This window comes from Asparagus officinalis, chromosome 4, assembly GCF_001876935.1.
Source record: "Asparagus officinalis chromosome 4, Aspof.V1, whole genome shotgun sequence".
NCBI classification, from domain to species: Eukaryota; Viridiplantae; Streptophyta; class Magnoliopsida; order Asparagales; family Asparagaceae; genus Asparagus; species Asparagus officinalis.
Window position 1 is genome coordinate 93,468,483 of NC_033797.1, and position 12,811 is coordinate 93,481,293.

General features: G+C 35.3%; 1 protein-coding gene across 1 annotated transcript in view; it reads left to right on the plus strand.

The window, feature by feature from the left end:
* The window catches only part of LOC109837851 (50S ribosomal protein L11), a 3,513-nt gene continuing 2,219 nt past the window's right edge, over positions 11,518 to 12,811 (plus strand). The window contains exons 1-3 of the mRNA XM_020406216.1: positions 11,518 to 11,805; positions 11,891 to 12,063; positions 12,174 to 12,237. Coding sequence (XP_020261805.1) covers positions 11,598 to 11,805; positions 11,891 to 12,063; positions 12,174 to 12,237 — 445 coding nt within the window. The 5' untranslated portion in view covers positions 11,518 to 11,597. The remainder of the gene's footprint in view (positions 11,806 to 11,890; positions 12,064 to 12,173; positions 12,238 to 12,811) is intronic.

Here is a 12,811-nt window from a genome sequence, read left to right on the forward strand (position 1 = left end):
CTATTTTTGTCTTTTGTTTGGGCTTCTTGACTGAGATTTTAAGTGGGTATATATACCCTATTGCTGCTCTCTTTCAAGTTTAACCAAGAGAAAAGTTTTAAAGAGTTTTTACAAGTTTGTTTAAGGTTTTCTAAGTGTGTTTAAGAGTTTGGTTTGTGAAGATAATTTCACAAGGGCTTGAGGAGATAATCTTTGGTGTTTGGGCTTCAAATCATCTCTCTCTCACTCTCTTGTCTTATTGGAGAAGTTTTCTAAACTCAATCAAGCTTTATATTTTATTGTTTGATTATCATTTTATTAAGCTAGTGTTTATATTGAGTTTAGTTGATTTTATTTTCTCTATGTTTATACACACAACCATTTGAGCTTATTGTATTTACATTCATAGTATAATTTAGGGTTGTGGGTTTGTGACATTGAGAGTGAGCTTAATTGAGTTCTCACCTTGTTAGAGAGAACAATCATTTGTTTTATTGTGCTTAATTGTGAGGATTCACTTGTAATACACTTGTACACCGAGAGAAGTGTGTGGTGAGAGACGGGGTCGAATCCAAGAGGAGTGGCGTCGGTTGACGTGCCTAGGGAGAGGTTGTAACCGAGCACTTGAGGAGGAGGACACGGGCTAGGACCAACACTTAGTGTGTGAGGTGTGATTGCATAGTGATTGTATTGTGAGGTGTAAACGTTGTTCGGGTGAACGTAGAAAACCCGGTTGTGATAGTGGAGATCTCCTCGAGGTGAGGAGCGGAGACGTAGGTCGTGGGGACCGAACTCCGTAATCATATTGTTTGTTTGTGATTGCATTGGCGCACTTCCTTTATGTTCATATCTGATATCGCCTTTGTTTATTGCTTGTTGATTATATTGCTCACTATCTAGTTTAGATTGTTTACCCTTGAGTTTATATATACTTGCACATACATTGCCTATATCTCTTTATTAGGATATATCTTGTTGTTCATATTGCTTATCCTAGCTCATATACATTGTTGTATTTCATACTTGCTAGGATAACTTATTAATTAAGTTTTAATTGGCATAAAATCGGATTAGATTAGCATAAGACCCTAATCACCCCCCCTCTAGGGTCTAACAATTGGTATCAGAGCTTGGTGCTCTTTGATTTAAGGTCTAATCGCCTTGAGTTAAAGATCCAAGTTAGCTTATTGTGCTCATCCGATATCTTCTCATCAATATTCGCCAAGTCCAACAATAACTTAGTGTAGTTGTTCACATGAGCCGCTAGTGAGGTGCCTCGGGACATCTGAAATCTAAACAATCTTCGCAGCAAGTACAAACGGTTCTCAACACTCTTCGTAAGGTACTTATTATTGAGAATTCCCCACATCTTCATTGCAGACGTCACCCCAATCACATCATACTTCAATTCCTATTCCAAACAGGATTTGATCACCCCACAAGCGTTCCTATTCATTTTTTTTCATATCGCCTCTTCATATTTTGGTGGTCTTTCTTGGACCATGATGGTCTCCTCCAAATTCTGAGCATTGAGTGTATCTTGAACGTCGCTCATCGACAAATCAAAGTTGATCTTGTTGTCATACTTCACCACACTAATTTTGGTGTTCTGAAAACCAACTTGGATTGTACTCGCCATCTTGCTGCTTTCACTAATTTCTTCACCCATACTCGCAAACTCTAAATTACAAAGAAAGATTCAAACTTTGAAAGAAATAAGAAATTACCCAACTGAACCCTAGGTTGGATTCTAAGTAGAACTCCTAACCACACGAGGAAAGTGAGATCTCCAACGGTAACTTCAAATCTTATCTCCACCGAAGCCTAGAACTTCAAAAACCAAGCTTCACACAAGAATCTTCCTCCACCTAATGCAAAAACCTTAGATCTGAAATCTAATCTATGATACCAATTGTCACGCACCTATGTAGAAGCGTGCTTGCTCACCAAACAAGTCGTAAGCACAGGAGAAGAATAATCAATCACATACGAGCACAATCCAAAACTAAAATACGATAGATCAATCACAAACATAGAGATATACATGGTTCGGCAATTTGCCTACGTCCACGGGGAGAGGATGGGGAGATTCCACTAAATCAAGGAGAATACAAAGGGTTACAATCTCACAAAACTCACAAGCTAACCCTCAACCAAAGCTCTCAACTTGCTCACAATATCTCCCCTCACAATGATCAAAAGTCTCTCTAATATCTGATTACAACTCTCCTCTTTTTGATGATCCTAATCTCTTCTAAGACGTTCCATATATATATATAGAAAACCTAAAACCGAAACAGACTAGGAATTCTAAAACCAAAAACAAAATAAATTAGGAATCCTAATAACCTATTACCAAAATAGATTAAGAATCATGTTATCAAAATAGATTAGAAATCCTAATAACCTATTGTAGGTGTAAAAAAATTAATTTCCCAAAACGGGGATCTCGTTTGTATTGATAAGAATAGCTTATTACAAACTAATGAATCAAAATTATAACAGAAGCTGAGGAATGACCCTCCTTATTTAACGTGGGGACTTTGGTAGCGATAGGACGCGTCACTCAGTTCTCGCACTAAGTTAGCTTCCCTTGGACGATTCGATCGAGGTTTTAGGTGAGCTTCTACGCTGTAGAAGTTTGTGTTGGTCGAGTTCGAGTATCCGAGCTCAATGGCGGTCAAGGCCGAAAGCTAGAAGGAGATGCTACAGTGCAAGAACAATGCAAAGAACAGGTCCTTAGCTCGATCGGAGGCCGAGAGCTGGTGGTCCAGTTAACTGACTGAATCAACCAATGAACTGTGAAAACATGAACCCCTTTCCTATGGCCAGAAGAGGCTCTTAAATAGAGGAGAGACGGCATGGTCACTCCCTTGAATCATGGGATGTGACCATGTACTGTTGAGAGATACCATGTCTCTCATTCGTACTATGAGCGGCTGCTTGATGGGTTCGAAGTACTGGTTGCCAGGTACTCTGGTGAGTTTGGTGAGTTTATTGATCGCCTGACTGGTTGCTTGAACGTGCAGGCGACTCTCAGCCACTTGGACGAACTTGATTCGTTCAGGCGAATCAAGTACACAGGCGAACTTGGTGATTAAATGAACTTAACTCGTGCAGGCGAGTTAAGTATGCAGACGAGTTTGGCGACTATGTGGGTCTGACTGGCCACTTGTACTGTGAGCGGCCACTTGATGAACTTAGAGTACTGTGCTCCTTCCCTTCACGTCATGGGGAATGGGAAGGCTTATCCCTGTACGTGACAATGCAGCCGCCCAGTTCTCCTGTGAGTTTGGCGAGCTTGTTGATCACATGACTGATTTCCTGGATATGCAGGCGACTTCAGCTCTTGAGTAAACTTGACTCGTGCAGGCAAGTCAAGTGTGCATGCGAGTTTCTGGTCGCTTGACGGATTGCCTGGATGCTTAGGCGAGCTCAACGATCGTGTGGTCTTGACTCGTGTTGGCGAGTCAAGCACACGAGCGAGCTTCCTTCCTCTGGCGGACTCAAATCTTGAGTGGACTTGACTCGTGCAGGCGAGCCAAGTGTGCAAGCGGATTTTTAGGTCCTACTGTAGTCAAGGCAATTTCTACATCCTACACCTGTTACCAAAATAGATTAGGAACATGTTATCCAACATATATTTGGCAAGTGAAAAGTGACAAAGCAAGTACATATTAGAGAAAGCACTCTCTTCACTTTTCAATTGAAATTTTTGTCTAAATAATAGAAAGTGGAAATGTGAAAAGTTGAGTAGCTAATGTTATATTGTTGCGAAAATTTTAGAGTTTTGAAAGTAGAGTTGCAAGTGTACGACTAGGTTCTCATACTTACAAGTGTCAATCCACAAGGAAGGGGTTTTCTTTTGAAATGGAAAATTTTCTTTTACGAAAAGGTTGATTGAAAAGAGGTTTTAGAAAATTGGTTGAAATGAGTTTTTGGATTTTGTTCTTAAAAGAAAAGGGAAATGAAAAACAAGAGAGAGGGAAGGAAATGAGAAATTAGCAAAGATAAAGAAAACAAGAAAGAGGAAAAGGAAAAGGAAAATAAATGCAAGAAATAAAAACAAAGAAAAAGTGTGAAAGAAAATAAAAACAAAGAATTAAAAGATTAGAATCAAGTGCACAAACCAAAGGCTTGTTTGGTTTGGAGTTAATTAATATGAGATAAGAGAAGGTAGGGGACACATTAATCATGTTTGGTAACTTATTTGATGTAGATAATGTACGGGAAGTTGAAGTAACCTAGGGGGAAAGTTGATATTTTGTGGAAACTCCCCTACCCCTTGCGACAAAAAAAAAGCCCAGACCAAAACCCCAAAAAAGCACCCTAAAAAAGTTGGGTATAATGGAGGGGAAGGGAATTCCTTAAAAAAAGAATATTACACAGACAATTTTATTCTTTTATCAAGATGAGATTCAAAGGGGTGAAATAACATGTAATATTACTTTTGTAAATTTACATGTATTCCTTTACATTCACTTCACTTTATTAAACTTCCAATATAGGGTGAAATAAATTCCCTTGGTTCCCCTTACTAAATTCCCAAATAAACTTTGTATCTTACATTAACTTCTCTTAACTTATCATATGTTTACTTAACTCTCCTTTTTTTAATTATTACTTTTATAATTAACAAGCATAAGCTATCAATCTATTTCAAAAAATTATAGTTTGTCAAATTGAATTCTAAAAATAAATCTATATCTCATGACTAGAAATAACCAAATTAAAAAGAATTTCTAGTATAATTACAAAGCGCAAAAGGCTATCAATCTTTTTTTAAAAAAGTAAAATCTGCCAATTTATATTATTCTGCTAATTATTAATTAATTGATTACTCTAGCTTGAAGAGTTAAAGCATAAATAGAGTAACTGTAAAGTTAATAAATAAATTATACTAGCTTCATCTAATCCTACTCAAATTAATTACTAAATTATTAGCAAATAAAGAAAGCATGAATAAAAATGAGAAATTAATCTAAAAAAGAAAAAGTTAAAAAACTAACTAAAGCATAAAGCTAAATCTACCATAAAACATGATAAAAGTAAGAATTAAAAAAAGACAAAAATAAAATTTCACATTGAGAGGGGTTGACCCCGCTTATAGACTCAAAAAATTTTCAAGCCTTCATCATTAAAATATAGAAAAAGAATTCTGGAGAGAAAAAAGTTTATTTTATTGCAAAAATTAAAGCGCTTACAAATTTGGAAGGCACTAAAGAGCACTCTCCTATCCCACAAAAAGGACAACAAAGTTTCACTCTCCTCACTCTTAAGTCTCTCCCCCTATTTATAGGCAAAATTAGGGTTTACTTAGGCAATATTAGCAACAATCTAAACCAATGATCCAGACCGTTTCGAAATTCTCATCGCTTAGGTATCTATACCATTATCGATATGGCTATTGATACTTGTATTGATACCTACCCCACTATTTTTGCTAACTTGGCAAAAAAAAATTGTGCTCTCTAAGATTTTGTTAAGTGGGCTTTTGAGCTTCATTTTTAGACTTCTGTTGGGCCTCTACTTGAGCTCTTCTTTCACTTTATTTTCTTAATTTTTTTTCAATATATTTATTCGTACAAAATTGATAGACATATAATATTAATGATTTATTTGCATGAAAATTCAGATGAGATGAAGGTATAAAAATGCAACATAGTATGCTTATTAGACATTCACTTTCTTGATATGTATGGTTTGGTTTATATGGAAAGTGGATACTGAAAACTAAAAAAAAAAATCCCAAATTCTTTTAAAGTTATATATTGTTCTCTTTGTTACTTAATTTGTATCGACAAAGGATAATGTTTACAAATAATTAGTAGGTAATCTAATCTAAACAAGAAGAATATTTACGTGCTTCACATATTTAGTCCTGCATAGTTTTTCAAAATGAATAATTCTTTGTCTTGCTTGGCATGCGGGAAGCGAATCAAAACAGAATGAAATGAAGCAATAAAGGAATAGAATGAGTGTGAGAATGAAATATTTTCATTCTGTTTAGATGCAATTAGAGAATGAAGTGGGAATTAAAATCTTTTTAATTTTGGTATGTGTATTTAATAAACAATCATGGCATATTTGGTAGTTAATTTAATTTTTTTTTCCATTCCAATTTAAGTGGGAAACTAGGAATACACATTTCCTACCAACTCATTGGGAATGCTCATTTGTACAAAAAGTGGGAATGGATGAGAAGTGAGAATGAAAATTCTATTAACTTCCAAAAAGACATTATGTTTGATAGGCATGAGTGAAAAATGGAAATGTGCATTCCATTCCTACCCATTCCCTTATACCAAAAGGGACCTTATAGAAATTTGATGCTTATTACCCATATACGAACTTGAAAATATAAATCGTTTGAGGCCAAAGACGAAATAGATATTAATTTTTTCTCTAGCTTTTGCACAACATGTGAACATGCTCCTTTCTCGTTTGTTGATAACAATGTGTAGGTGTGTCCATCCGGGCCGGCCCGGGCCGGGTTCCGGGCCCGACCGACTTATTTTCTTTTTTAAAAAAAATTCTATTTAAAATTTAAATTATATAAAAAAAGACAAAAAAATTAATAAAAAACAATAATTTTATTAATCACTTAAAATAACATAAATTACAAATAAAAAATTATAAAAATAAATTCTTTATTAATAATTAATAAATAATTTATAAATTACAAGTATAAATTTATTTTGGAATTTATCGCATCACAATAGATAAGTACATCCCAAGATTCCCAACTAGGTTTTTTTAAATATATTTTCTTTTCTTTTTTTTTTGATTAAAAAATGCTAAAAATAGTTTAAAATTATTATATTTTATATAATTATGTATTAGTATATACTTACAAATTATTATGTAACTATATATTATATATACATATATTATATGTAAATATATTGTATATATTTATAAGTTATAACTTGAGAGAGAGAGAATCGCAAGTAGTCATTGCCCGTTGGGCAAATGGCGGTTTTATGAATTGGTTGGTTCGGGTCGGGTTAAAAACTTCCCAAACCGACCCGACCGAACCGACCCGTTTCCCTAATCCTCAAACTCCCGTATACCCGTAACCCGACCCGTCCCCAAACACCCAAAATCAAAACTCTAAGTTTCTAACCCTAACCTCATTTCCCAGACTCCCAACCGCCGCCCTCGTTCCCAATTTTCTCTCCCAGTCTGTCGTCCGCCTCCTTAGTCTTCAACTCTTTATGGATCCATCTCCGGCTCAGGATCCATCTCCAGCTCAGGATCTATCTCCGGTCATGGGGGGGGGCATCCGCACCCGTCGCCGTCGCCGAGGTATTATAGCTTCTGTTTATATCTAGATTTCAAAGTATTATAGCTTTGTTAATTTATCATGTATCTTTTTTTCATTGCTCTGGAGAAATCAAATTTATAGCTTTGTTAGTTCAATTGTTCCAAGCTTCTGAACTCGAAATCTTTTTTTCAAAGTATTATAGCTTTGTTAGTTCAATTTGCTCAGGACCAAATTGTCGGGTTGAAAACTTTGTTAGTTCAATTTGGTTTGGTCATGATTTTTTTACTCGACGGATTCTTTGTTTGAACGGATGCTTTTTTTGTTCTGAAATTTTTGTGGAGATCCAAATTCCAACAGATGCATAAACATTTTTTTCTTGGGGGTACTGTATAAAGATGAATCTAGGCTAAGTCCATACGGTTCAAGTAAAGATTATGCTGCTGTGTTTGCTTTTAAAAAACCAATATTAACAACTTGCTGCTGTGTTTATTTGCTTGGATGCTTGGATATAAACTTTTGGGACAAGCAATATTATGCCTTTGATTGTTATATTACTTGATGAAGTTAGAACCGAACAAACCGAACCGAACCGCACCGAACCGATTTGCAACGGTTCGGTTCGGTTTTGAATTATAGGTGGTTCGGTTCGGTTGTTCAAATTTTGGTAAAAACCGACCCGAACCGAACCGTGCTCACCCCTAATATATATACACACATATTATACATATATAAGAGAGTGTATACATAAGTAGTCGTTGTCCGTTGGGCCAATGTGGAAGAAGTAGCCGTTGTAATATACTATACTTATATATACTTACTTATATACTAAAAGAGAGAGTATACACACACACATATTATACATATATAAGAGAGAGTATACTTATATATACATATATACTAAGAGAGAGAGTATATATATACATACATTATATATATATAAGAGAGAGTATTGTTATATATACTTATATAAGAGAAAGTATACTTATATATACTTATACATATATATACTTATATACTAAGAGAGAGTATATATATACACACATATGACATATTATACATATATAGAAATATATTATATATACATATGGAGCCCGGACTTGGTCCGGGTTTCCGGGCCGAGGCCGGGTCGGGCCGGGCTCCGGGCCAGGCCCGGGCCGACGGGCTTTTTGGACACCCCTAACAATGTGCATATATTATTTAATTCTTTACCTTTTTCCCTTTGAAAAAATCCAAAATTAGAGTGGAAGGATGCCTATATAAAGGAGGTTGGGGAATATTTTGCCGTGGGATGACTAAGAGCATCTCCAACCCAAAAACCCAAAATAGTGTAGTTTTTGCACTAAATTAATGTAGTTTTTATATCAAATCACTATTTCATCTCCAACCCATTACACCAAATTTTACACTAAAAAGAATATTCCTATTATGATTCTTATCTTCTAAAATTTTTATCTATTTAAAATATTTAACAAATTATATATTATATAATTATATAATACATTACATATAATTAATTATAATAAAATATTTTATGAATAAAATACATATATAAAAATAATACTTAATCAAGTTAAAATATTACTTTATGTTGTATTATTATTTATTATTATAAAAAATAATAATACAATATAAATTATTGTGTAATGAAAGGGATATTTTATAAATTATGTGCTAAGTTATTTTGTATTATTATTTTTATCTAAATAATTAAAAAAGTAAAAGGCTAAAAATAAAAAACCAAAAAAAAAAAAAAATCCTGCGCCAAAGCTACAGTGCTACACCAGATTTGGCGTAGCACCTCATCAAAACGGCGCTACGTTTTTCGCCTGGTTGGAGGAACATTTGGCGGAAATTTTGCGTCATTTTGGGTTTTTGAAGATCGGTTGGAGATGCTCTAAGGGAACGAAGTTGGCGGCAATAATATGATAAGAAGAAAAAAAAGAAAAAAAAAATCAAACAAAAGATTTGAAAACAATTAAAAACTATTTACCAAAAAAACAATTAAAAACTAATTTCTCTCCTCTATCTCTTCACTTTCCATTCACTCTCTCCCATTTTATTAGAAAGCGAAGGATGTCAAAAAGCTAACATGACACTTTTGATTTTCCAACCACTTTAGATGTTCTAAACATGGGGAAAATATAGAAAGTGATAACATTTCTCAATTTTTAATCAACTTCTCATTTACGTCTCGTTTGGTACGTGGGAATAAACTCAAGTGAGAATGGAATGGAAGAAGGAATGGAATGAAATGTATGTGAGAATGAAATGGTCATTCCCATTCTCTTGTTTGAGTGTGTTTGTAGAATGAAGCTAGAATGAAAATCTAATTCTCATTCCCATGTTTGGTATCACTAGTTCACAAGTGAGAATGAAATCTCATTTTCTAATAATTCCCTTATAACAACATAGATTTTTAATAAGATAAAAATAAATATTAATGATAATAACTAAAAAATATTATTTATGCATATGTTATATTAATCTAGGTATGTGTTATACTAATGCGCATGTTATCGATCAGGTGTATGTTTCGTTTATATTTTTAAATAATTCTCACTATTTCTGCATATGTTATATTAATCTAGATATGTGTTATAATAATGCCCTTATACCTCTATATATAGTCTAGACATGATATGGTTTTGATAATTTTAATATTTTGGCCAATTTCTCAGCGAGAGTTTCCTCTTTTCATAAATATTGGGTCAAATATTTTTCAATCAAAAGTTAGATTTATTGTTGTGCATGAACCACAATCAAACATGTACGCAATGGGTACATATAGTTCTTGATGGTGGGAAAATAATAGCAAAAGTTCAAAAAAAATATAATATGCTGGTGAAAATAACAGACTTTAAACAATGGTGAATAAACAAAAAATTTTGATTGACCAAAAAAAAAAAATTTGACATGAAAGAATTTCAATCGGCAAATAATATATAGTTTCAGTTGTATCTGTTTTTATATTAAATTGAATTTCAATCGGCAAATAATATATAGTTTCAGTTGTATCTGTTTTTATATTAAATTGTGTTGCTCCTATATTGAGCAATTGTGATATAATAGGCTAATAAAATATGTACCGCTAGTTTTAATATGCTACTGAAATATGTATCACTAGTTTTAATCCCTACCCCGCAAAAAAATTCCTATTGTTTGAATATAATTAGTAGCCGAGAGAAAATGAGAATATAGTCAAAAGCCATGATTTTTAAATTGATTCTTATTATTAATAGGGGTATAATTGAAAAAAACCTAACTAATTTGATTCTTCCTTGAATGAGAATGATCATTCCATATTTTCTCACTTAGAATGTCCATTCCCACAAAAGGTGGGAATGGTCATTCCATGGGAATGGTCATTCCAACATCTAATAACAAGTTTTGTTTGGTACGAGAGAATGAAAAGTGAGAATGACATTCTATTCCACCCCCATTCCCGCGTACCAAACGGGGCCTTAGAGCCTATCTGGTTCGAAGAAATTAGGTGAAAACACGTGAAAAACTGACGACACTGTTTTTCATGGGTCAAAAAGTTAAGGATTCATATTTCTCTGTTAGGTCCTCTAAAAAGCTTTCTAAAACCTTTCTAAATCAGAAAATGGCATCAGAAATAGAAAACCAAGTCCAAGTTTTTAAAGGAGAAATGGGCGAAAAGTGAGTTAAAATATAATAAAAAAATCTGGGTGATAGTTTTAGGATTTTCTAGCGGTAAGAATTGAAAAAAGTTGGGATCACTGCCCTTTTTATCCGTCTCCCTCCTTCACCGGCACCATCATTACTGAGCTATCATATTTCTTTTGCCGAAAATTATTTGATCAAATCCCCAAAATCAACCCAAAATTTTGAAGGAAAACGGGGTTGGGTTTCATCTCGAATATACGGGCTAGGGTTGTCTGCGCCTGCAATTTCTTTCAAATCCTCGCTAATTTTCCGGTTGTTCCTTCTTTTTTTTGGGTGTCATCTTTCTCAAGGCGTTCCAGTTGTTTCTTCTTGACTGATAATAATCAATTGTTCCTTCTTGGCTGATAAAAACGTTTTCTGGCGTTGGAAACCCCCATATTCCTATTTCACTTGGAAAGGAAGTAATCAAGTGGGCCCTTAGTTTCCCGTTTAAATTGGGTAATGATGGCCCAACCCCTACGGCATAGCCCCCAACTCGGCCTTATTTTTCTAGAAGGCAGAGAAGCTACCCAGCTAAAGAAAACCAATATGGAAAAGGCCCAAACCTCTACTCTCACTATTGAGCTGGAAACGGGCAGGGCCCAAATAAGACTACTCGCTTTATCTCTTCACCCTCCCTCCTCCTCGATTATCCTCAAGCTCCCCTTCTTCCCTATCGTCTCTAATGTTGGCCTCCATTTCGCCGTCCCCCTCCCTCTCTCCCCTCCTCCTCCAAACAAGAAGAACCCAGCTCTCCTCCTCCTTCCTCCCTCCTTCCTCCTCCTCTGTTCTCACCCCTTCTTTCCTCAAACCCCACTCCCGCCCCAACTCCCCCCGCAGACCTCTAACAATCAAAGCCATGGCCCCAAAACCCGGGGGCAAAACCAAGAAAGGTACTCCCTCTCTCTATCCAATTTCTATCCTGATTCCCCACCTCCCCCCCCCATTCAAATTGTTGAAATTTCTTGTGGTTTTCAGTGGTTGGACTTATAAAGCTCGCGCTGGAAGCGGGAAAGGCGACGCCGGCCCCACCGGTGGGCCCGGCGTTGGGTTCGAAGGGTGTGAACATCATGGCCTTCTGCAAGGAGTACAACGCCAAGACTGCGGATAAGGCCGGATACGTGATTCCGGTTGAGATCACGGTGTATGATGTGAGTGAGGGAAATGGGGTTTTTTTTTTCCTTTTTAATCTTAATTTTCTCTTTCTTGGAATGCCGGTGATTGCTCGACTTGCTTGTGCTGGTTTGTTTATTTTGGGCAGGATAAGAGCTTCACTTTTATTTTGAAGACTCCTCCGGCTTCGGTTCTGCTGCTGAAGGCTGCTGGTATGTGCTCCTTTAACTGATGGCGTTTGAAGTTTTCAATGGTGGTTCCGTTTCGATGCTGTGCTTGTTCTTGCGCTGTTCGTTTATATCTTATCGTTTTGACAGAAACTGCAACATTGTTCTATTCTTCCATTCTGTTCTATCCTTTAACTAAGTTAGCCATAAGCATATCCTTCTTAGTTGTTTCCAACATTGTTCTTTTAGGTCTGCCTCTACATCTCTTAGCTCCATTAACTATAATATTATCACATTTCCTAATTGGTGCCCTAAAATGTATTACCAATTACATTCAGAGTGCATGTCCAGATATCTCACACAAATCTGTAATTTAATTGGACGTAAATTTAATATAATGAATCATGGATCCTCATTAGAGAGAAAAATGCTATTTTTCTAATATTAGTAGACTTATTAAAATGCTACAAATTATTAAACTATAAAAACAAGCGTGCCTAGAATGAGTAAAGAACAAGAAAGAGCTGATAGTATATAGAGGTATTACTGCACAGAGTATCGCACACGCTCATAGAACTTGGCAATAGTACAAAAAGTATGTCAAAAAACTGAAACTTTT